The 25456-nt window shown below is 46.3% G+C and overlaps 1 protein-coding gene across 1 annotated transcript in view; it reads left to right on the top strand.

The window, feature by feature from the left end:
- LOC139555351 (protein CBFA2T1-like) overlaps positions 1 to 25456 on the top strand; it is a 249960-nt gene that overhangs the window by 159895 nt on the left and 64609 nt on the right. Inside the window, exons 3-4 of the mRNA XM_071369068.1 lie at positions 16 to 260; positions 20897 to 20986. Coding sequence (XP_071225169.1) covers positions 16 to 260; positions 20897 to 20986 — 335 coding nt within the window. The remainder of the gene's footprint in view (positions 1 to 15; positions 261 to 20896; positions 20987 to 25456) is intronic.

Raw genomic sequence — 25456 nt, 5'->3', positions numbered from 1 at the left:
TCTTTGTGTCTACAGTAACCAACGGCAACAACAGCCACTCCCCCACGGCGTTAAATGGAGCTCCCTCGCCACCCAACGGTTTCAGCAACGGGCCTGGCTCCTCCTCATCTTCCTCGCTGGCCAATCAGCTACTCCCGTTGGCGTGCGGCGCCCGGCAGCTCAGCAAGCTCAAACGCTTCCTCACAACTCTTCAGCAGTTCGGCAACGATATCTCGCCCGAGATCGGAGAACGGGTCCGGACGCTGGTGCTGGGGCTGGTGGTGAGTCTATACTGTAAACCAGGGAGATGTCCTCCTGTAGGTTTTAACTCCAACCATGTTCCCGGAGAGATAACCTCCTGTACGTTTCCGCTCCAACCTGTTGTAACTATCCTGATTCAGTTTATCAAGCAGCTAATTAATAGAATCAGGTATGGTATATTAGGGTTGGCCTTCATCAGCCCTCCTGTAGATTTGAACTCCAACCCTATCTCAAAGGCTTAGATGAACTTGAGATTGTTATAGACCTGCATTTCATGAGATTCATTTGATATAATAAAATGAAGATGCATTGGGGGAAAAACAGCATTCGATATATCATGTAGAGTAATATGATGTTGCAGAGCAAAAATAGTATAGCATGTAGGAGGAGGAAGCGGAGCTGGTGTGGGCGGAGGCAGAGGAGCTGGTGTGGGAGGAGGCAGAGGAGCTGGTGTGGGAGGAGGAGGAGGTGGAGAAGCATGAGAAGGGGGACAACATGGGGGAGGATGTAGGGGAGGAGGAGGAGGGGGAGAAGCATGAGGTGGGGGACAACGTGGGGGAAGACGTAGGGGAGGAGGAGAGGCATGAGGGAGGAGGAGGAGGAAGAAGTAGTGGAGGAAGAGGAGATGGAGGGGTAGTACTAGCCTAATTTTCGACATAGCCAAGAGATGTTACAGGGTGGGGGGAGTTCTATCCTCTCCTCTTAGCTGAGATGTTACAGGGTGGGGGGAGTTCTATCCTCTCCTCTTAACTGAGATGTTACAGGGTGGGGGAGTTCTATCCTCTCCTCTTAGCTGAGATGTTACAGGGTGGGGGAGTTCTATCCTCTCCTCTTAGCTGAGATGTTACAGGGTGGGGGAGTTCTATCCTCTCATCTTAACTGAGATGTTACAGGGTGGGGGAGTTCTATCCTCTCCTCTTAGCTGAGATGTTACAGGGTGGGGGGAGTTCTATCCTCTCCTCTTAGCTGAGATGTTACAGGGTGGGGGAGTTCTATCCTCTCCTCTTAGCTGAGATGTTACAGGGTGGGGGGAGTTCTATCCTCTCCTCTTAGCTGAGATGTTACAGGGTGGGGGGAGTTCTATCCTCTCCTCTTAGCTGAGATGTTACAGGGTGGGGGAGTTCTATCCTCTCCTCTTAGCTGAGATGTTACAGGGTGGGGGGAGTTCTATCCTCTCCTCTTAGCTGAGATGTTACAGGGTGGGGGGAGTTCTATCCTCTCCTCTTAGCTGAGATGTTACAGGGTGGGGGGGAGTTCTATCCTCTCCTCTTAACTGAGATGTTACAGGGTGGGGGGGAGTTCTATCCTCGCCTCTTAACTGAGATGTTACAGGGTGGTGGGAGTTCTATCCTCTCCTCTTAGCTGAGATGTTACAGGGTGGGGGAGTTCTATCATCGCCTCTTAGCTGAGATGTTACAGGGTGGGGGGAGTTCTATCATCTCCTCTTAACTGAGATGTTACAGGGTGGGGGGAGTTCTATCCTCTCCTCTTAGCTGAGATGTTACAGGGTGGGGGGAGTTCTATCCTCTCCTCTTAACTGAGATGTTACAGGGTGGGGGGAGTTCTATCCTCTCCTCTTAGCTGAGATGTTACAGGGTGGGGGAGTTCTATCATCTCCTCTTAACTGAGATGTTACAGGGTGGGGGGAGTTCTATCCTCTCCTCTTAGCTGAGATGTTACAGGGTGGGGGAGTTCTATCCTCTCCTCTTAGCTGAGATGTTACAGGGTGGGGGGAGTTCTATCCTCTCCTCTTAGCTGAGATGTTACAGGGTGGGGGAGTTCTATCCTCTCCTCTTAGCTGAGATGTTACAGGGTGGGGGGAGTTCTATCATCTCCTCTTAGCTGAGATGTTACAGGGTGGGGGAGATCTATCCTCTCCTCTCCTCTTAGCTGAGATGTTACAGGGTGGGGGAGTTCTATCCTCTCCTCTTAGCTGAGATGTTACAGGGTGGGGGAGTTCTATCCTCTCCTCTTAGCTGAGATGTTACAGGGTGGGGGAGATCTATCCTCTCCTCTCCTCTTAGCTGAGATGTTACAGGGTGGGGGAGTTCTATCCTCTCCTCTTAGCTGAGATGTTACAGGGTGGGGGAGTTCTATCCTCTCCTCTTAGCTGAGATGTTACAGGATGGGGGGAGTTCTATCCTCTCCTCTTAGCTGAGATGTTACAGGGTGGGGGGAGTTCTATCCTCTCCTCTTAGCTGAGATGTTACAGGGTGGGGGAGTTCTATCCTCTCCTCTTAGCTGAGATGTTACAGGGTGGGGGGAGTTCTATCCTCTCCTCTTAGCTGAGATGTTACAGGGTGGGGGGAGTTCTATCCTCTCCTCTTAGCTGAGATGTTACAGGGTGGGGGAGTTCTATCCTCTCCTCTTAGCTGAGATGTTACAGGGTGGGGGAGTTCTATCCTCTCCTCTTAGCTGAGATGTTACAGGGTGGGGGAGTTCTATCCTCTCCTCTTAGCTGAGATGTTACAGGGTGGGGGGAGTTCTATCCTCTCCTCTTAGCTGAGATGTTACAGGGTGGGGGAGTTCTATCCTCTCCTCTTAGCTGAGATGTTACAGGGTGGGGGAGTTCTATCCTCTCCTCTTAGCTGAGATGTTACAGGGTGGGGGAGTTCTATCCTCTCCTCTTAGCTGAGATGTTACAGGGTGGGGGAGTTCTATCCTCTCCTCTTAGCTTTAATATTCTCAGTGTGTCTTCATGTACACACCACCAAGGTCTTCTCCTGGTCTCCCCTTTTCTTCCGTACCACAAACACACACTCAGAACCCCCCCCCCCCCCCCACACACACACACACACACACACACACACACCCCTTCCGTACCTCTTTATAATGTGATCCCCTCTCTCCCTTATTGAAAAGAGAGGGATTAGTAGAGTTGGCACTGTACAGAGACAGACAGAGACTCAATCGTTTTTCTCTAAGCAAGGACACACACAGAGAGACAGAGAGAGACAGAGAGAGACAGAGAGAGACAGAGAGAGACAGAGAGAGACAGAGAGAGACAGAGAGAGAGACTCAGGAGGTTCCCTCTAAACATGGACGCACACAGAGAGACAGAGAGAGACAGAGAGAGACAGAGAGAGAGAGACAGAGAGACATGGACACACAGAGAGAGACAGAGAGAGACAGAGAGAGACAGAGAGAGACAGAGAGAGAGACTCAGGAGGTTCCCTCTAAACACTCTGGCCCAACACATGTTAAAGGAAGTAAACAGGGACGACATTGAGAGATTGGAAAATATCATCTGTAAATAATAAATCTTCTCAGGCTGTTAGGAGATATAGATAACCGGTTAACAATAGTCATTCCTGTGTCCATAGAGACACATACCAGCTCTACTGCTAGTACTGCTACTACCAGCACCTGTCGATGACAAGTTGTTCTGCTTCCACGAGCACATCCAATGCTAGCATCAGTAATTCTACATGTGTTGTTAGCCCAGCTAGCATCAGTAATTCTACATGTGTTGTTAGCCCAGCTAGCATCAGTAATTCTACATGTGTTGTTAGCCCAGCTAGCATCAGTAATTCTACATGTGTTGTTAGCCCAGCTAGCATCAGTAATTCTACATGTGTTGTTAGCCCAGCTAGCATCAGTAATTCTACATGTGTTGTTAGCCCAGCTAGCATCAGTAATTCTACATGTGTTGTTAGCCCAGCTAGCATCAGTAATTCTACATGTGTTGTTAGCCCAGCTAGCATCAGTAATTCTACATGTGTTGTTAGCCCAGCTAGCATCAGTAATTCTACATGTGTTGTTAGCCCAGCTAGCATCAGTAATTCTACATGTGTTGTTATCCCAGCTAGCATCAGTAATTCTACATGTGTTGTTAGCCCAGCTAGCATCAGTAATTCTACATGTGTTGTTAGCCCAGCTAGCATCAGTAATTCTACATGTGTTGTTAGCCCAGCTAGCATCAGTAATTCTACATGTGTTGTTAGCCCAGCTAGCATCAGTAATTCTACATGTGTTGTTAGCCCAGCTAGCATCAGTAATTCTACATGTGTTGTTAGCCCAGCTAGCATCAGTAATTCTACATGTGTTGTTAGCCCAGCTAGCATCAGTAATTCTACATGTGTTGTTAGCCCAGCTAGCATCAGTAATTCTACATGTGTTGTTAGCCTAGCTAGCATCAGTAATTCTACATGTGTTGTTAGCCCAGCTAGCATCAGTAATTCTACATGTGTTGTTAGCCCAGCTAGCATCAGTAATTCTACATGTGTTGTTAGCCCAGCTAGCATCAGTAATTCTACATGTGTTGTTAGCCCAGCTAGCATCAGTAATTCTACATGTGTTGTTAGCCCAGCTAGCATCAGTAATTCTACATGTGTTGTTAGCCCAGCTAGCATCAGTAATTCTACATGTGTTGTTAGCCCAGCTAGCATCAGTAATTCTACATGTGTTGTTAGCCCAGCTAGCATCAGTAATTCTACATGTGTTGTTAGCCCAGCTAGCATCAGTAATTCTACATGTGTTGTTAGCCCAGCTAGCATCAGTAATTCTACATGTGTTGTTAGCCCAGCTAGCATCAGTAATTCTACATGTGTTGTTAGCCCAGCTAGCATCAGTAATTCTACATGTGTTGTTAGCCCAGCTAGCATCAGTAATTCTACATGTGTTGTTAGCCTAGCTAGCATCAGTAATTCTACATGTGTTGTTAGCCCAGCTAGCATCAGTAATTCTACATGTGTTGTTATCCCAGCTAGCATCAGTAATTCTACATGTGTTGTTAGCCCAGCTAGCATCAGTAATTCTACATGTGTTGTTAGCCCAGCTAGCATCAGTAATTCTACATGTGTTGTTAGCCCAGCTAGCATCAGTAATTCTACATGTGTTGTTAGCCCAGCTAGCATCAGTAATTCTACATGTGTTGTTAGCCCAGCTAGCATCAGTAATTCTACATGTGTTGTTAGCCCAGCTAGCATCAGTAATTCTACATGTGTTGTTAGCCCAGCTAGCATCAGTAATTCTACATGTGTTGTTAGCCCAGCTAGCATCAGTAATTCTACATGTGTTGTTAGCCTAGCTAGCATCAGTAATTCTACATGTGTTGTTAGCCCAGCTAGCATCAGTAATTCTACATGTGTTGTTAGCCCAGCTAGCATCAGTAATTCTACATGTGTTGTTAGCCCAGCTAGCATCAGTAATTCTACATGTGTTGTTAGCCCAGCTAGCATCAGTAATTCTACATGTGTTGTTAGCCCAGCTAGCATCAGTAATTCTACATGTGTTGTTAGCCCAGCTAGCATCAGTAATTCTACATGTGTTGTTAGCCCAGCTAGCATCAGTAATTCTACATGTGTTGTTAGCCCAGCTAGCATCAGTAATTCTACATGTGTTGTTAGCCCAGCTAGCATCAGTAATTCTACATGTGTTGTTAGCCCAGCTAGCATCAGTAATTCTACATGTGTTGTTAGCCCAGCTAGCATCAGTAATTCTACATGTGTTGTTAGCCCAGCTAGCACGGACACTGACAGTTGTGATTCTGATGCAGCTGAATAGCGACCGCTCCCTTACCCGGTAAAGCACCGAACAACAGACAGGGACGTTGGACCATCGAAGAGGCGCAAATATTATGAGAACTACATTGATTTGGGGTTCACTTATATTGGGAGTAGTGCCTTTCCTCAGCCACAGTGTGTTATATGTGCAAAAGTACTGTCTGACAACTCGATGAAACCTTCACTCTTGCGGAGACGTTTAGGAACAAAACATGCCAATTTGAAAAATAATCCGCAGGAGTTTTTTTAGCGAGTATTAAGACTACTTCGAGTAGTTAGACATGTATAAAAGCAACAGATACCATTAATAAGAAGGGGCTAGAAGCATCTTATATGGTGAGCTACCAGGTGGCTAGGACAGGCAAGCCCCATACTATTGTGGAGGACTTAATTCTTCCTGCTGCCGATGATATGACTGGGACAATGCTGGGGGAAAAGGCCAAAAAAACTATACAGACAATGCCTTCATCAAACAACACCATTTCACAACGCATCAGTGACCTGGCAGGAGATGTTTTGAAACAATTACTGCTTTGCATACAAGCCAGTGAATTCTATGCGTTACAGCTGGATGAGTCAACAGACGTGGCGGGCCTGTCACAGCTCCTTGTATATGTCCGTTACGTTTATGGGGGGTCAATTAATAAGGAAGATATCCTCTTCTGCACACCCCTGGACAACAGGAGAGGATATTTTTAAAGTACTTGACAGCTTTGTGACATCAAATGGACGTTGGTGGTCAAGATGTGTTGGTATCTGTAATGATGGCATAAAAGCCATGACAGGGAGACATAGTGGAGTGGTAACACACGTGCCATTAGTTGCTCCCGACGCCACTTGGGTACACTGCAGGATCCACCGAGAGGCTCTTGCTGCCAAGGGAATGCCTGACCGCTTGAAAGACGTTTTTGACACTACAGTGAAAATGGTTAACTTTGTTAAAACAAGGCCCCTGAACTCTCGTGTATTTTCTGCATTATGCAATGATATGGGCAGCAACCATGTAACGCTTTTACAACATACAGAAGTGCGCTGCTTATCAAGGGGCAAAGTATTGACACGTTTTTTTTAATGAGAGACGAGCTTAAAGTTTTCTTTACTGACCATAATTTTCACTTGTCTGACCGCTTGCATGATGACGAGTTTCTCACACGACTGGCCTATCTGGGGGATGTTGTTTCTCCCCTGAATGATCTGAATCTAGGATTACAGGGACTCTCTCCAACTATATTCAATATGCGGGACAAAATTTGAGGCTATGATTAAGAAGTTGGAGCTCTTCTCTGTCTGCATTAACAAGGACAACACACAGGTCTTTCCATCATTGTATGAATTTTTTGTGTGCAAATAAACTCAAGCTTACGGACAATGTCAAATGTGACGTAGCTAAGCACCTGAATGAGTTGGGTGCTCAATTACGCATCCGAAACCAATGACACAAACAACTGGATTCGTTTTCCTTTTCATGCCCTGCCTCCAGTCCACTTACTGATATCTGAACAAGAGAGCCTCATCGAAATTGCAACAAGCGGTCCTGTGAAAATTGAATTTAATCAGAAGCCACTGCCAGATTTCTGGATTGGGCTGTGCTCAGAGTATCTTGCCTTGGCAGATCGCGCTGTTAAGACACTGATGCCCTTTGCAACCACGTACCTATGTGAGAGTGGATTCTCGGCCCTCACTAGCATGAAAACTAAATACAGACACAGACTGTGTGTGGAAAATGATTTAAGACTGAGACTCTCTCCAATACAACCCAACATTGCAGAGTTATGTGCATCCTTTCAAGCACACCCTTCTCATTAACCTGTGGTGAGTTATTAATTTGATTAACAAATACAGTTTTATATGTAAATAAAGAGCAAAATTGTTGATTATTATTATATTATTATTTGTCTCCTGGTCGTATAAGAGCTCTTTGTCACTTCCCACGAGCCGGGTTGTGACAAACTCCCACTCATTCTTATGTTTAACAAATGTACCGTATAGTGTGTGTGTGGCAGGGTTACAATGATGGCAAAAAAACAGCATTTGAGAGTGCGCTGACCCTGCTGCTACAGGGGGTACAGCTGACCCTGGTGCTAGAGGGGGTACAGCTGACCCTGCTGCTACAGGGGGTACAGCTGGAGGTGGAATGTTTAAAGGGGTACGAGACGATAACAAGTCTGGGAAACACTGCTCTAGAGACAGTTCTACTATGTGCTGTATGGTGAACCACTGCTCTGGAGAAACAGTTCTACTACAGTGGGGCAAAAAAGTATTTAGTCAGCCACCAATTGTGCAAGTTCTCCCACTTAAAAAGATGAGAGAGGCCTGTAATTTTCATCATAGGTACACTTCAACTATGACAGACAAAATGAGAAAAGAAATCCAGAAAATCACATTGTAGGATTTTTAATGAATTTATTTGCAAATTATGGTGGAAAATAAGTATTTGGTCACCTACAAACAAGCAAGATTTCTGGCTCTCACAGACCTGTAACTTCTTCTTTAAGAGGTTCCTCTGTCCTCCACTCGTTACCTGTATTAATGGCACCTGTTTGAACTTGTTATCAGTATAAAAGACACCTGTCCACAACCTCAAACAGTCACACTCCAAACTCCACTATGGCCAAGACCAAAGAGCTGTCAAAGGACACCAGAAACAAAATTGTAGACCTGCACCAGGCTGGGAAGACTGAATCTGCAATAGGTAAGCAGCTTGGTTTGAAGAAATCAACTGTGGGAGCAATTATTAGGAAATGGAAGACATACAAGACCACTGATAATCTCCCTCGATCTGGGGCTCCACGCAAGATCTCACCCCGTGGGGTCAAAATGATCACAAGAACGGTGAGCAAAAATCCCAGAACCACACGGGGGGACCTAGTGAATGACCTGCAAAGAGCTGGGACCAAAGTAACAAAGCCTACCATCAGTAACACACTACGCCGCCAGGGACTCAAATCCTGCAGTGCCAGACGTGTCCCCCTGTTTAAGCCAGTACATGTCCAGGCCCGTCTGAAGTTTGCTAGAGAGCATTTGGATGATCCAGAAGAAGATTGGGAGAATGTCATATGGTCAGATGAAACCAAAATATAACTTTTTGGTAAAAACTCAACTCGTCGTGTTTGGAGGACAAAGAATGCTGAGTTGCATCCAAAGAACACCATACCTACTGTGAAGCATGGGGGTGGAAACATCATGCTTTGGGGCTGTTTTTCTGCAAAGGGACCAGGACGACTGATCCGTGTAAAGGAAAGAATGAATGGGGCCATGTATCGTGAGATTTTGAGTGAACCTCCTTCCATCAGCCTTCCATCAGCAAGGGCATTGAAGATGAAACGTGGCTGGGTCTTTCAGCATGACAATGATCCCAAACACACCGCCCGGGCAACTAAGGAGTGGCTTCGTAAGAAGCATTTCAAGGTCCTGGAGTGGCCTAGCCAGTCTCCAGATCTCAACCCCATAGAAAATCTTTGGAGGGAGTTGAAAGTCTGTGTTGCCCAGCAACAGCCCCAAAACATCTCTGCTCTAGAGGAGATCTGCATGGAGGAATGGGCCAAAATACCAGCAACAGTGTGTGAAAACCTTGTGAAGACTTACAGAAAACGTTTGACCTCTGTCATTGCCAACAAAGGGTATATAACAAAGTATTGAGATAAACTTTTGTTATTGACCAAATACTTATTTTCCACCATAATTTGCAAATAAATTCATAAAAAATCCTACAATGTGATTTTCTGGATTTTCTTTTCTCATTTTGTCTGTCATAGTTGAAGTGTACCTATGATGAAAATTACAGGCCTCTCTCATCTTTTTAAGTGGGAGAACTTGCACAATTGGTGGCTGACTAAATACTTTTTTGCCCCACTGTATGTGCTGTATGGTGAACCACTGCTCTAGAGACAGTTCTACTATGTGCTGTATGGTGAACCACTGCTCTAGAGACAGTTCTACTATGTGCTGTATGGTGAACCACTGCTCTGGAGACAGTTCTACTATGTGCTGTATGGTGAACCACTGCTCTGGAGACAGTTCTACTATGTGCTGTATGGTGAACCACTGCTCTAGAGACAGTTCTACTATGTGCTGTATGGTGAACCACTGCTCTGGAGACAGTTCTACTATGTGCTGTATGGTGAACCACTGCTCTAGAGACAGTTCTACTATGTGCTGTATGGTGAACCACTGCTCTGGAGACAGTTCTACTATGTGCTGTATGGTGAACCACTGCTCTGGAGACAGTTCTACTATGTGCTGTATGGTGAACCACTGCTCTGGAGACAGTTCTACTATGTGCTGTATGGTGAACCACTGCTCTGGAGACAGTTCTACTATGTGCTGTATGGTGAACCACTGCTCTAGAGACAGTTCTACTATGTGCTGTATGGTGAACCACTGCTCTGGAGACAGTTCTACTATGTGCTGTATGGTGAACCACTGCTCTAGAGACAGTTCTACTATGTGCTGTATGGTGAACCACTGCTCTGGAGACACAGTTCTACTATGTGCTGTATGGTGAACCACTGCTCTGGAGACAGTTCTACTATGTGCTGTATGGTGAACCACTGCTCTGGAGACAGTTCTACTATGTGCTGTATGGTGAACCACTGCTCTAGAGACAGTTCTACTATGTGCTGTATGGTGAACCACTGCTCTACAGAGACAGTTCTACTATGTGCTGTATGGTGAACCACTGCTCCAGAGACAGTTCTACTATGTGCTGTATGGTGAACCACTGCTCTGGAGACAGTTCTACTATGTGCTGTATGGTGAACCACTGCTCTGGAGACAGTTCTACTATGTGCTGTATGGTGAACCACTGCTCTAGAGACAGTTCTACTATGTGCTGTATGGTGAACCACTGCTCTACAGAGACAGTTCTACTATGTGCTGTATGGTGAACCACTGCTCTACAGAGACAGTTCTACTATGTGCTGTATGGTGAACCACTGCTCTAGAGACAGTTCTACTATGTGCTGTATGGTGAACCACTGCTCCAGAGACAGTTCTACTATGTGCTGTATGGTGAACCACTGCTCTGGAGACAGTTCTACTATGTGCTGTATGGTGAACCACTGCTCTGGAGACAGTTCTACTATGTGCTGTATGGTGAACCACTGCTCTAGAGACAGTTCTACTATGTGCTGTATGGTGAACCACTGCTCTGGAGACAGTTCTACTATGTGCTGTATGGTGAACCACTGCTCTGGAGACAGTTCTACTATGTGCTGTATGGTGAACCACTGCTCTAGACACAGTTCTACTATGTGCTGTATGGTGAAACACTGCTCTGCAGACAGTTCTACTATGTGCTGTATGGTGAACCACTGCTCTAGAGACAGTTCTACTATGTGCTGTATGGTGAACCACTGCTCTGGAGACAGTTGTACTATGTGCTGTATGGTGAACCACTGCTCTGGAGACAGTTGTACTATGTGCTGTATGGTGAAACACTGCTCTACAGAGACAGTTCTACTATGTGCTGTATGGTGAACCACTGCTCTGGAGACAGTTCTACTATGTGCTGTATGGTGAACCACTGCTCTGGAGACAGTTCTACTATGTGCTGTATGGTGAAACACTGCTCTGGAGACAGTTCTACTATGTGCTGTATGGTGAACCACTGCTCTGGAGACAGTCCTACTATGTGCTGTATGGTGAACCACTGCTCTAGAGACAGTTCTACTATGTGCTGTATGGTGAACCACTGCTCTAGAGACAGTTCTACTATGTGCTGTATGGTGAACCACTGCTCTAGAGACAGTTCTACTATGTGCTGTATGGTGAACCACTGCTCTGGAGACAGTTCTACTATGTGCTGTATGGTGAACCACTGCTCTGGAGACAGTTGTACTATGTGCTGTATGGTGAACCACTGCTCTGGAGACAGTTGGACTATGTGCTGTATGGTGAACCACTGCTCTGGAGACAGTTCTACTATGTGCTGTATGGTGAACCACTGCTCTGGAGACAGTTCTACTATGTGCTGTATGGTGAACCACTGCTCTAGAGACAGTTCTACTATGTGCTGTATGGTGAAACACTGCTCTAGAGACAGTTCTACTATGTGCTGTATGGTGAACCACTGCTCTACAGAGACAGTTCTACTATGTGCTGTATGGTGAACCACTGCTCTGGAGACAGTTCTACTATGTGCTGTATGGTGAACCACTGCTCCAGAGACAGTTCTACTATGTGCTGTATGGGGAACCACTGCTCTGCAGACAGTTCTACTATGTGCTGTATGGTAAACCACTGCTCTAGAGACAGTTCAACTATGTGCTGTATGGTGAACCACTGCTCTGGAGACAGTTCTACTATGTGCTGTATGGTGAACCACTGCTCTGGAGACAGTTCTACTATGTGCTGTATGGGGAACCACTGCTCCAGAGACAGTTCTACTATGTGCTGTATGGTGAACCACTGCTCTAGAGACAGTTCAACTATGTGCTGTATGGTGAACCACTGCTCTGGAGACAGTTCTACTATGTGCTGTATGGTGAACCACTGCTCTAGGGACAGTTCTACTATGTGCTGTATGGTGAACCACTGCTCCAGAGACAGTTCTACTATGTGCTGTATGGTGAACCACTGCTCTAGAGACAGTTCTACTATGTGCTGTATGGTGAACCACTGCTCTGGAGACAGTTCTACTATGTGCTGTATGGTGAACCACTGCTCTAGAGACAGTTCTACTATGTGCTGTATGGTGAACCACTGCTCTGGAGACAGTTCTACTATGTGCTGTATGGTGAACCACTGCTCTGGAGACAGTTCAACTATGTGCTGTATGGTGAACCACTGCTCTGGAGACAGTTCTACTATGTGCTGTATGGTGAACCACTGCTCTGGAGACAGTTCTACTATGTGCTGTATGGTGAACCACTGCTCTGGAGACAGTTCTACTATGTGCTGTATGGTGAACCACTGCTCTGGAGACAGTTCTACTATGTGCTGTATGGTGAACCACTGCTCTGGAGACAGTTCTACTATGTGCTGTATGGTGAACCACTGCTCTGGAGACAGTTCTACTATGTGCTGTATGGTGAACCACTGCTCTAGAGACAGTTCTACTATGTGCTGTATGGTGAACCACTGCTCTGGAGACAGTTCTACTATGTGCTGTATGGGGAACCACTGCTCTGGAGACACAGTTCTACTATGTGCTGTATGGTGAACCACTGCTCTGGAGACAGTTCTACTATGTGCTGTATGGTGAACCACTGCTCTGGAGACAGTTCTACTATGTGCTGTATGGTGAACCACTGCTCTAGAGACAGTTCTACTATGTGCTGTATGGTGAACCACTGCTCTGGAGACAGTTCTACTATGTGCTGTATGGTGAACCACTGCTCTGGAGACAGTTCTACTATGTGCTGTATGGTGAACCACTGCTCTGGAGACAGTTCTACTATGTGCTGTATGGTGAACCACTGCTCTGGAGACAGTTCTACTATGTGCTGTATGGTGAACCACTGCTCTAGAGACAGTTCTACTATGTGCTGTATGGTGAACCACTGCTCTGGAGACAGTTCTACTATGTGCTGTATGGTGAACCACTGCTCTAGAGACAGTTCTACTATGTGCTGTATGGTGAACCACTGCTCTGGAGACACAGTTCTACTATGTGCTGTATGGTGAACCACTGCTCTGGAGACAGTTCTACTATGTGCTGTATGGTGAACCACTGCTCTGGAGACAGTTCTACTATGTGCTGTATGGTGAACCACTGCTCTAGAGACAGTTCTACTATGTGCTGTATGGTGAACCACTGCTCTACAGAGACAGTTCTACTATGTGCTGTATGGTGAACCACTGCTCCAGAGACAGTTCTACTATGTGCTGTATGGTGAACCACTGCTCTGGAGACAGTTCTACTATGTGCTGTATGGTGAACCACTGCTCTGGAGACAGTTCTACTATGTGCTGTATGGTGAACCACTGCTCTAGAGACAGTTCTACTATGTGCTGTATGGTGAACCACTGCTCTGGAGACAGTTCTACTATGTGCTGTATGGTGAACCACTGCTCTGGAGACAGTTCTACTATGTGCTGTATGGTGAACCACTGCTCTAGACACAGTTCTACTATGTGCTGTATGGTGAACCACTGCTCTGGAGACAGTTGTACTATGTGCTGTATGGTGAAACACTGCTCTACAGAGACAGTTCTACTATGTGCTGTATGGTGAACCACTGCTCTGGAGACAGTTCTACTATGTGCTGTATGGTGAACCACTGCTCTGGAGACAGTTCTACTATGTGCTGTATGGTGAAACACTGCTCTGGAGACAGTTCTACTATGTGCTGTATGGTGAACCACTGCTCTGGAGACAGTCCTACTATGTGCTGTATGGTGAACCACTGCTCTAGAGACAGTTCTACTATGTGCTGTATGGTGAACCACTGCTCTAGAGACAGTTCTACTATGTGCTGTATGGTGAACCACTGCTCTAGAGACAGTTCTACTATGTGCTGTATGGTGAACCACTGCTCTGGAGACAGTTCTACTATGTGCTGTATGGTGAACCACTGCTCTGGAGACAGTTGTACTATGTGCTGTATGGTGAACCACTGCTCTGGAGACAGTTCTACTATGTGCTGTATGGTGAACCACTGCTCTGGAGACAGTTCTACTATGTGCTGTATGGTGAACCACTGCTCTGGAGACAGTTCTACTATGTGCTGTATGGTGAACCACTGCTCTAGAGACAGTTCTACTATGTGCTGTATGGTGAAACACTGCTCTAGAGACAGTTCTACTATGTGCTGTATGGTGAACCACTGCTCTACAGAGACAGTTCTACTATGTGCTGTATGGTGAACCACTGCTCTGGAGACAGTTCTACTATGTGCTGTATGGTGAACCACTGCTCCAGAGACAGTTCTACTATGTGCTGTATGGGGAACCACTGCTCTGCAGACAGTTCTACTATGTGCTGTATGGTAAACCACTGCTCTAGAGACAGTTCAACTATGTGCTGTATGGTGAACCACTGCTCTGGAGACAGTTCTACTATGTGCTGTATGGTGAACCACTGCTCTGGAGACAGTTCTACTATGTGCTGTATGGGGAACCACTGCCTCTGGAGACAGTTCTACTATGTGCTGTATGGTGAACCACTGCTCTAGAGACAGTTCAACTATGTGCTGTATGGTGAACCACTGCTCTGGAGACAGTTCTACTATGTGCTGTATGGTGAACCACTGCTCTAGAGACAGTTCTACTATGTGCTGTATGGTGAACCACTGCTCTGGAGACAGTTCTACTATGTGCTGTATGGTGAACCACTGCTCTAGAGACAGTTCTACTATGTGCTGTATGGTGAACCACTGCTCTGGAGACAGTTCTACTATGTGCTGTATGGTGAACCACTGCTCTGGAGACAGTTCAACTATGTGCTGTATGGTGAACCACTGCTCTGGAGACAGTTCTACTATGTGCTGTCTGGTGAACCACTGCTCTGGAGACAGTTCTACTATGTGCTGTATGGTGAACCACTGCTCTAGAGACAGTTGGACTATGTGCTGTATGGTGAACCACTGCTCTAGAGACACAGTTCTACTATGTGCTGTATGGTGAACCACTGCTCTGGAGTCAGTTGTACTATGTGCTGTATGGTGAACCACTGCTCTGGAGACAGTTCTACTATGTGCTGTATGGTGAACCACTGCTCTAGAGACAGTTCTACGATGTGCTGTATGGTGAACCACTGCTCTACAGAGACAGTTCTACTATGTGCTGTATGGTGAACCACTGCTCCAGAGACAGTTCTACTATGTGCTGTATGGGGAACCACTGCTCTGGAGACAGTTCTACTATGTGCTGTATGGTGAACCACTACTCTAGAGACAGTTCTACTATGTGCTGTATGGTGAACCACTGCTCTGGAGACAGTTTTACTATGTGCTGTATGGTGAACCACTGCTCTGGAGACAGTTCTACTATGTGCTGTATGGTGAACCACTACTCTGGAGACAGTTCTACTATGTGCTGTATGGTGAACCACTGCTCTGGAGACAGTTCTACTATGTGCTGTATGGTGAACCACTGCTCTAGAGACAGTTCTACTATGTGCTGTATGGTGAACCACTGCTCCAGAGACAGTTCTACTATGTGCTGTATGGGGAACCACTGCTCTGCAGACAGTTCTACTATGTGCTGTATGGTGAACCACTGCTCTGGAGACAGTTCTACTATGTGCTGTATGGTGAACCACTGCTCTAGAGACAGTTCTACTACGTGCTGTATGGTGAACCACTGCTCTACAGAGACAGTTCTACTATGTGCTGTATGGTGAACCACTGCTCCAGAGACAGTTCTACTATGTGCTGTATGGGGAACCACTGCTCTGGAGACAGTTCTACTATGTGCTGTATGGTGAACCACTACTCTAGAGACAGTTCTACTATGTGCTGTATGGTGAACCACTGCTCTGGAGACAGTTTTACTATGTGCTGTATGGTGAACCACTGCTCTGGAGACAGTTCTACTATGTACTGTATGGTGAACCACTACTCTGGAGACAGTTCTACTATGTGCTGTATGGTGAACCACTGCTCTGGAGACAGTTCTACTATGTGCTGTATGGTGAACCACTGCTCTGGAGACAGTTCTACTATGTGCTGTATGGTGAACCACTGCTCTGGAGACAGTTCTACTATGTGCTGTATGGTGAACCACTGCTCTAGAGACAGTTCTACTATGTGCTGTATGGTGAACCACTGCTCTGGAGACAGTTCTACTATGTGCTGTATGGTGAACCACTGCTCTGGAGACAGTTCTACTATGTGCTGTATGGTGAACCACTGTTCCAGAGACAGTTCTACTATGTGCTGTATGGGGAACCACTGCTCTGCAGACAGTTCTACTATGTGCTGTATGGTGAACCACTGCTCTGGAGACAGTTCTACTATGTGCTGTATGGTGAACCACTGCTCCAGCGACAGTTCTACTATGTGCTGTATGGGGAACCACTGCTCTGCAGACAGTTCTACTATGTGCTGTATGGTGAACCACTGCTCTGGAGACAGTTCTACTATGTGCTGTATGGTGAACCACTGCTCCAGAGACAGTTATACTATGTGCTGTATGGTGAACCACTGCTCCACAGACAGTTCAACTATGTGCTGTATGGTGAACCACTGCTCTGGAGACAGTTCTACTATGTGCTGTATGGTGAACCACTGCTCCAGAGACAGTTCTACTATGTGCTGTATGGTGAACCACTGATCTGGAGACAGTTCTACTATGTGCTGTATGGTGAACCACTGCTCTGGAGACAGTTCTACTATGTGCTGTATGGTGAACCACTGCTCCAGAGACAGTTCTACTATGTGCTGTATGGTGAACCACTGCTCCAGAGACAGTTCTACTATGTGCTGTATGGTGAACCACTGCTCTGGAGACAGTTCTACTATGTGCTGTATGGTGAACCACTGCTCCAGAGACAGTTCTACTATGTGCTGTATGGTGAACCACTGCTCTACAGAGACAGTTCTACTATGTGCTGTATGGTGAACCACTGCTCTGGAGACAGTTCTACTATGTGCTGTATGGTGAACCACTGCTCTAGAGACAGTTCTACTATGTGCTGTATGGTGAACCACTGCTCTGGAGACAGTTCTACTATGTGCTGTATGGTGAACCACTGCTCTGGAGACAGTTCTACTATGTGCTGTATGGTGAACCACTGCTCTACAGAGACAGTTCTACTATGTGCTGTATGGTGAACCACTGCTCTGGAGACAGTTCTACTATGTGCTGTATGGTGAACCACTGCTCTAGAGACAGTTCTACTATGTGCTGTATGGTGAACCACTGCTCTGGAGACAGTTGTACTATGTGCTGTATGGTGAACCACTGCTCTGGAGACAGTTCTACTATGTGCTGTATGGTGAACCACTGCTCTAGAGACAGTTCTACTATGTGCTGTATGGTGAACCACTGCTCTACAGAGACAGTTCTACTATGTGCTGTATGGTGAACCACTGCTCTACAGAGACAGTTCTACTATGTGCTGTATGGTGAACCACTGCTCTACAGAGACAGTTCTACTATGTGCTGTATGGTGAACCACTGCTCTAGAGACAGTTGGACTATGTGCTGTATGGTGAACCACTGCTCTGGAGACAGTTGTACTATGTGCTGTATGGTGAACCACTGCTCTAGAGACAGTTGTACTATGTGCTGTATGGTGAACCACTGCTCTGGAGACAGTTGGACTATGTGCTGTATGGTGAACCACTGCTCTAGAGACAGTTGGACTATGTGCTGTATGGTGAACCACTGCTCTGGAGACAGTTGGACTATGTGCTGTATGGTGAACCACTGCTCTAGAGACAGTTCTACTATGTGCTGTATGGTGAACCACTGCTCTGGAGACAGTTGTACTATGTGCTGTATGGGGAACCACTGCTCTGGAACAAGAACCTACAAGAGCCAAGAACACAGTGGCCTCCATCATTCTTAAATGGAAAAAAGTTTGGAACCACCAGGACTCTTCCTAGAGCTGACCGTCCGGCCAAACTGAGTAATCGGGGGAGAAGGGTCTTGGTCAGGGAGGTGATCAAGAACCCGATGGTCACAGAGTTCCTCTGTTGCGATGGGAGAACCTTCCAGAAGGTCAACCATCTCTGCAGCACTCCACCAATCAGGCCTTTATGGTAGAGTGTCCAGACGGAAGCCACTCCTCAGTAAAAGGCACATGACAGCCCGCTTGGTATTTGCCAAAAGGCACCTAAAGACTCTGAGACAATGAGAAACAAGATTCTCTGGTCTGATGAAACCAAGATTGAAATATTTGGCCTAAATGCCAAGTGTCACGTCTGGAGGAAACCTGGCACCTTCCCTACGGTGAAGCATGGTGGTGGCAGCATCATGCTATGGGGATGTTATCAGCAGTAGAGACTGGGAGACTAGTCAGGATCAAGGGAAAGATCAACGGAGCAGAGTACAGAGAGATCCTTGATGAAAACCTGTTCCAGAGTGATCAGGACCTCAGACTTGGGCAAAGGTTCACCTTCCAACAGGACAACAACCCTAAGCACACAGCCAATACAAAGCAGAAGTGGCTTCGGGACAAGTCTCTGAATGTCCTTGAGTGGTCCAGCCAGAGCCCGGACTTGAACCCGATCGAACATCTCTGGAGAGACCTGAAAATAGCTGTGCAGCGACACTTCCCATCCAACCTGACAGAGCTTGAGAGGATCTGCAGAGAAGAATGGGAGAAACTCCCCAAATACAGGTGTGCCACGCTTGTAGCGTCATACCCAAGAAGACTCGAGGCTGTAATCGCTGCCAAAGGTGCTTCAACAAAGTACTGAGTAAAGGGTTTGAATACTTATCTAAATGTGATATTTCCGATTTTATTTTTATTTTTTATTAGCAAAAATTTTTGAAAACCTGTTTTTGCTTTGTTATTGTGTGTAGATTGATGAGGGGAAAAAACTATTGAATCCATTTTTGGATTCCTGGATTTCCACAAAATGTGGAAAAGGTCAAGGGGTCTGAATACAATCAGAAGGAGCTTATAGTGCAGTGCTTTTGACCAGAGTCTTCTGATGTTAGTGGTGGTAATGCACATTGTATTGAATAGAAGAGGTATCTGAACTAGCGCTGCCTGCCAGTCCCTTTCACTGTGTCTCTCCATATGTCTTCTATTAAACTAAAATCATTCAATCCCTGGCAGGACATGGTTAGATTCCAATAACTTATTATCATATAATGTGTTCCATATGTATTCAGGTCTCTCTCTCTCTCTCTCTCTCTCTCTCTCTCTCTCTCTCTCTCTCTCTCTCTCTCTCTCTCTCTCTCTCTCTCTCTCTCTCTCTCTCTCTGTCTGTCTGTCTGTCTGTCTGTCTGTCTGTCTGTCTGTCTGTCTGTCTGTCTGTCTGTCTGTCTGTCTGTCTGTCTGTCTGTCTGTCTGTCTGTCTGTCTGTCTGTCTGTCTGTCTGTCTCTCTCTCTCTCTCTCTCTCTCTCTCTCTCTCTCTCTCTCTCTCTCTCTCTCTCTCTCTCTCTCTCTCTCTCTCTCTCTCTCTCTCTCTCTCTCTCTCTCTCTCTCTCTCTCTCTCTCTCTCTCTCTCTCTCTCTCTCTCTCTCTGTCTCTGTCTCTGTCTCTGTCTCTATGTCTCTCTCTCTGTCTCTCTGTTTTTCTCTCTCTCTCTCTCTCTCTGTCTCTCTGTTTTTCTCTCTCTCGCGCTCTCCATCTCTCTCTCGTGCGCGCGCTCTCTCCTTCTGTCTCTCTCTGTCTCTCTGTCTCTCTCTCTCTCTCTCTCGCTCTCTCTCTCGCGCTCTCTCTCTCTCTCTCTCTCTCTCGCGCTCTCCATCTCAATTCAATTCAATTCAAGGGGGCTTTATTGGCATGGGAAACATGTGTTAACATTGCCAAAGCAAGTGAGGTAGATAATATACAAAAGTGAAATAAACAATAAAAATTAACAGTAAACATTACACATACAGAAGTTTCAAAACAATAAAGACATTACAAATGTCATATTATATATATATACAGTGTTGTAACGATGTACAAATAGTTAAAGTACAAAAGGGAAAATAAAAAAACATAAATATGGGTTGTATTTACAATGGTGTTTGTTCTTCACTGGTTGACCTTTTCTTGTGGCAACAGGTCACACATCTTGCTGCTGTGATGTCACACTGTGGTATTTCACCCAGTAGATATGGGAGTTTATCAAAAATGGGTTTGTTTTCTAATTCTTTGTGGATCTGTGTGATCTGAGGGAAATATGTCTCTCTAATATGGTCATACATTTGGCAGGAGGTTAGGAAGTGCAGCTCAGTTTCCCCCTCATTTTGTGGGCAGTGTGCACATAGCCTGTCTTCTCTTGAGAGCCATGTCTGCCTACGGCAGTCTTTCTCAATAGCAAGGCTATGCTCACTGAGTCTGTACATAGTCAAAGCTTTCCTTAAGTTTGGGTCAGTCACAGTGGTCAGGTATTCTGCCACTGTGTAGTCTCTGTTTAGGACCAAATAGCATTCTAGTTTGATCTGTTTTTCATAATTTTTTTCCAATGTGTCAAGTAATTATCTTTTTTCTCTCTCCCTCTCTGTTTTCTCTCTTTCTCTCTCTCTCTGTTTTCTCCCTCTCTCTCTCTCTCCCTCCTTCTGTTTTCTCTCTCTCCCTCTCTCTCTCTCTCTCTCCCAGAATTCAACGTTAACCATAGAGGAATTCCACTCCAAGCTGCAAGAAGCGACCAACTTCCCGCTCCGACCTTTCGTCATCCCGTTCCTGAAGGTACATAGTGTTTCCACAAGGGTTCGACACACGCCCCTCCACAGATCTGGAAACCATTTACACGGCCAGAGAGCTGAGACACAGATATGCATATTTCACTAGTCTGTTTCCCCCCTCATTCCTTGGATGGAAGGAACGCGGTATGCAGGCTATAGTAAATGGCTACATGATTTCCACTTGAGCAAAGAAGCATTGAATTTCCTGAAGAGATGTGTTTTGACCTAGCTCCAACCCCAGTGATGTCATTTGACATAGCTCCACCCCCAGTGAAGTCATTTGACATAGCTCCACCCCCAGTGAAGTCATTTGACATAGCTCCACCCCCAGTGAAGTCATTTGACATAGCTGCACCCCCAGTGATGTCATTTGACATAGCTCCACCCCCAGTGATTTAATTTGACATTGTTCCACCCCACATTTACATTTACATTTAAGTCATTTAGCTGACGCTCTTATCCAGAGCGACTTACAAATTGGAAAGTTCATACATTTTCATCCTGGTCCCCCCGTGGGGAATGAACCCACAACCCTGGCGTTGCAAGCGCCATGCTCTACCAACTGAGCCACACGTGATGTAATTTGACCTAGCTCCACCCCTAGTGATGAGAGTTGACCTAGCTCCACCTCCAGTGATGTGATATGACCTAGCTCCACCCCCAGTGATGTGATTTGACCTAGCTCCACCCCCAGTGAAGTCATTTGACATAGCTGCACCCCCAGTGATGTCATTTGACATAGCTCCACCCCCAGTGATTTAATTTGACCTAGCTCCACCCCCAGTGATGTGATTTGACCTAGCTCCACCCCTAGTGATGTGATTTGACATTGCTCCACCCCCAGTGATGTAATTTGACCTATCTCCACCCCTAGTGATGTGATTTGACATAGCTCCACCCCCAGTGATGTAATTTGACCTAGCTCCACCCCCAGTGATATAATTTGACATAGCTCCACCCCCAGTGATGTAATTTTACCTAGCTCCACCCCCAGTGATGTAATTTGACCTAGCTCCACCACTAGTGATGTGATTTGACCTAGCTCCACCCCCAGTGATGTAATTTTACCTAGCTCCACCCCCAGTGATGTAATTTGACCTAGCTCCACCACTAGTGATGTGATTTGACCTAGCTCCACCCCCAGTGATGTAATTTGACATAGCTCCACCCCCAGTGATGTCATTTGACATAGCTCCACCCCCAGTGATTTAATTTGACATAGCTCCACCTCCAGTGATGTAATTTGACATTGTTCCACCCCCAGTGATGTAATTTGACCTAGCTCCACCCCCAGTGATGTAATTTGACCTAGCTCCACCCCTAGTGATGTGATTTGACCTAGCTCCAACCCCAGTGATGTCATTTGACATAGCTCCACCCCCAGTGATGTCATTTGACATAGCTCCACCCCCAGTGATGTCATTTGACATAGCTCCACCCCCAGTGATTTAATTTGACATAGCTCCACCTCCAGTGATGTAATTTGACATTGTTCCACCCCCAGTGATGTAATTTTACCTAGCTCCACCCCCAGTGATGTCATTTTACCTAGCTCCACCCCCAGTGATGTAATTTGACATAGCTCCACCCCCAGTGATGTAATTTTACCTAGCTCCACCCCCAGTGATGTGATTTGACCTAGCTCCACCCCCAGTGAAATAGCATGAGTCTAGTTGAGAGGAGGTCTGGACTGGTCTGACCCCCTGTGTCTCTCTGGTCTGTTAGGCTACTTTCCAAATGGCTCCCTACATAGCTCACTAATGTTCGTACACTATTCTCTGTGGCCTCTGGTCAAGAGTAGTGCACTACATAGTGAATAGGGTACCATTTGGGACACAGCGTTTGCCATTGGTTTTCTCCCTTGTAGCTAGTTTTGGAGGGCACAGTAACATGAACAGATGTAGCCTAGGCCCTCTGTGAAGTCATCCACTCATGCCTCAACACCAGCTCTAGTAAACTGATTGATAGGGGCCAGGTAGAACCAACTCAACAATTTAGAGTTCAGTTATTTTAATTACGCAACCTCTCCTCGTCCATCTCTCCCTCTCTCTCTACCAGCTCCCTCTCCTCGTCCATCTCTCCCTCTCTCTCTCTCTACCAGCTCCCTCTCCTCGTCCATCTCTCCCTCTCTCTCTCTCTACCAGCTCCCTCTCCTCGTCCATCTCTCCCTCTCTCTCTCTCTACCAGCTCCCTCTCCTCGTCCATCTCTCCCTCTCTCTCTCTCTACCAGCTCCCTCTCCTCGTCCCTCTCTCCCTCTCTCTCTCTCTACCAGCTCCCTCTCCTCGTCCATCTCTCCCTCTCTCTCTCTCTACCAGCAACCTCTCCTCGTCCATCTCTCCCTCTCTCTCTCTCTACCAGCTCCCTCTCCTCGTCCATCTCTCCCTCTCTCTCTCTCTACCAGCTCCCTCTCCTCGTCCATCTCTCCCTCTCTCTCTCTCTACCAGCTCCCTCTCCTCGTCCATCTCTCCCTCTCTCTACCAGCTCCCTCTCCTCGTCCATCTCTCCCTCTCTCTCTCTCTACCAGCTCCCTCTCCTCGTCCATCTCTCCCTCTCTCTCTCTCTACCAGCTCCCTCTCCTCGTCCATCTCTCCCATTGTTTTGTCCCCCCCTCTCTCTTTCTCTCTCCACCAGCTCCCTCTCCAATCTCTCTTTCTCTCTCCACCAGCTCCCTCTCCAATCTCTCTTTCTCTCTCCACCAGCTCCCTCTCCTTTCTCTCTCTCTCCACCAGCTCCCCCCTCCGCCCAGATCTCTCTACTCCTCTCTCCACTCCCCGCCATATGGTTGCTGTATCATTTTTTTGTCTAATTTTAGTGCTCTGAATGAACACGTTTCTCTCTCTCCCTCTACGGGCCTTTAATGCCAGAGACCATATGGCAGAGAGCGGTGAGCGGGAACGGAGGCTTTTATAGGTGCCTGCTAGAGACGGAAGAGACCTGAGTGCAGCTGCAACAATCTGCATTAGGATTGGCTGGGGGTTTTCTTCAGGCTAATGTCACGACGTAGAGAGGACAGGGGGATAGAGAGAGGAGTAAACAACATACCAGATCCACAGAGCTCAGTGTTCAACATGGATAGTAAACATACCAGATCCACAGAGCTCAGTGTTCAACATGGATAGTAAACATACCAGATCCACAGAGCTCAGTGTTCAACATGGATAGTAAACATACCAGATCCACAGAGCTCAGTGTTCAACATGGATAGTAAACATACCAGATCCACAGAGCTCAGTGTTCAACATGGATAGTAAACATACCAGATCCACAGAGATCAGTGTTCAACATGGATAGTAAACATACCAGATCCACAGAGATCAGTGTTCAACATGGATGGTCAACATACCAGATCCACAGAGCTCAGTGTTCAACATGGATAGTAAACATACCAGATCCACAGAGATCAGTGTTCAACATGGATGGTCAACATACCAGATCCACAGAGCTCAGTGTTCAACATGGATAGTAAACATACCAGATCCACAGAGATCAGTGTTCAACATGGATGGTCAACATACCAGATCCACAGAGCTCAGTGTTCAACATGGATAGTAAACATACCAGATCCACAGAGATCAGTGTTCAACATGGATGGTCAACATACCAGATCCACAGAGCTCAGTGTTCAACATGGATAGTCAACATACCAGATCCACAGAGCTCAGTGTTCAACATGGATAGTAAACATACCAGATCCACAGAGATCAGTGTTCAACATGGATAGTAAACATACCAGATCCACAGAGCTCAGTGTTCAACATGGATAGTCAACATACTAGATCCACAGAGCTCAGTGTTCAACATGGATAGTAAACATACCAGATCCACAGAGCTCAGTGTTCAACATGGATAGTAAACATACCAGATCCACAGAGCTCAGTGTTCAACATGGATAGTCAACATACCAGATCCACAGAGCTCAGTGTTCAACATGGATAGTCAACATACTAGATCCACAGAGCTCAGTGTTCAACATGGATAGTCAACATACCAGATCCACAGAGATCAGTGTTCAACATGGATAGTAAACATACCAGATCCACAGAGCTCAGTGTTCAACATGGATAGTAAACATACCAGATCCACAGAGCTCAGTGTTCAACATGGATAGTAAACATACCAGATCCACAGAGCTCAGTGTTCAACATGGATGGTAAACATACCAGATCCACAGAGCTCAGTGTTCAACATGGATAGTAAACATACCAGATCCACAGAGCTCAGTGTTCAACATGGATAGTAAACATACCAGATCCACAGAGCTCAGTGTTCAACATGGATAGTAAACATACCAGATCCACAGAGCTCAGTGTTCAACATGGATAGTCAACATACCAGATCCACAGAGATCAGTGTTCAACATGGATGGTCAACATACCAGATCCACAGAGATCAGTGTTCAACATGGATAGTCAACATACTAGATCCACAGAGTTCAGTGTTCAACATGGATAGTCAACATACCAGATCCACAGA

This window comes from Salvelinus alpinus, chromosome 26, assembly GCF_045679555.1.
Source record: "Salvelinus alpinus chromosome 26, SLU_Salpinus.1, whole genome shotgun sequence".
Taxonomy (NCBI): domain Eukaryota; kingdom Metazoa; phylum Chordata; class Actinopteri; order Salmoniformes; family Salmonidae; genus Salvelinus; species Salvelinus alpinus.
Note: the sequence above shows the minus strand (reverse complement) of the source record. Positions and strands in the feature narration are given on the sequence as shown.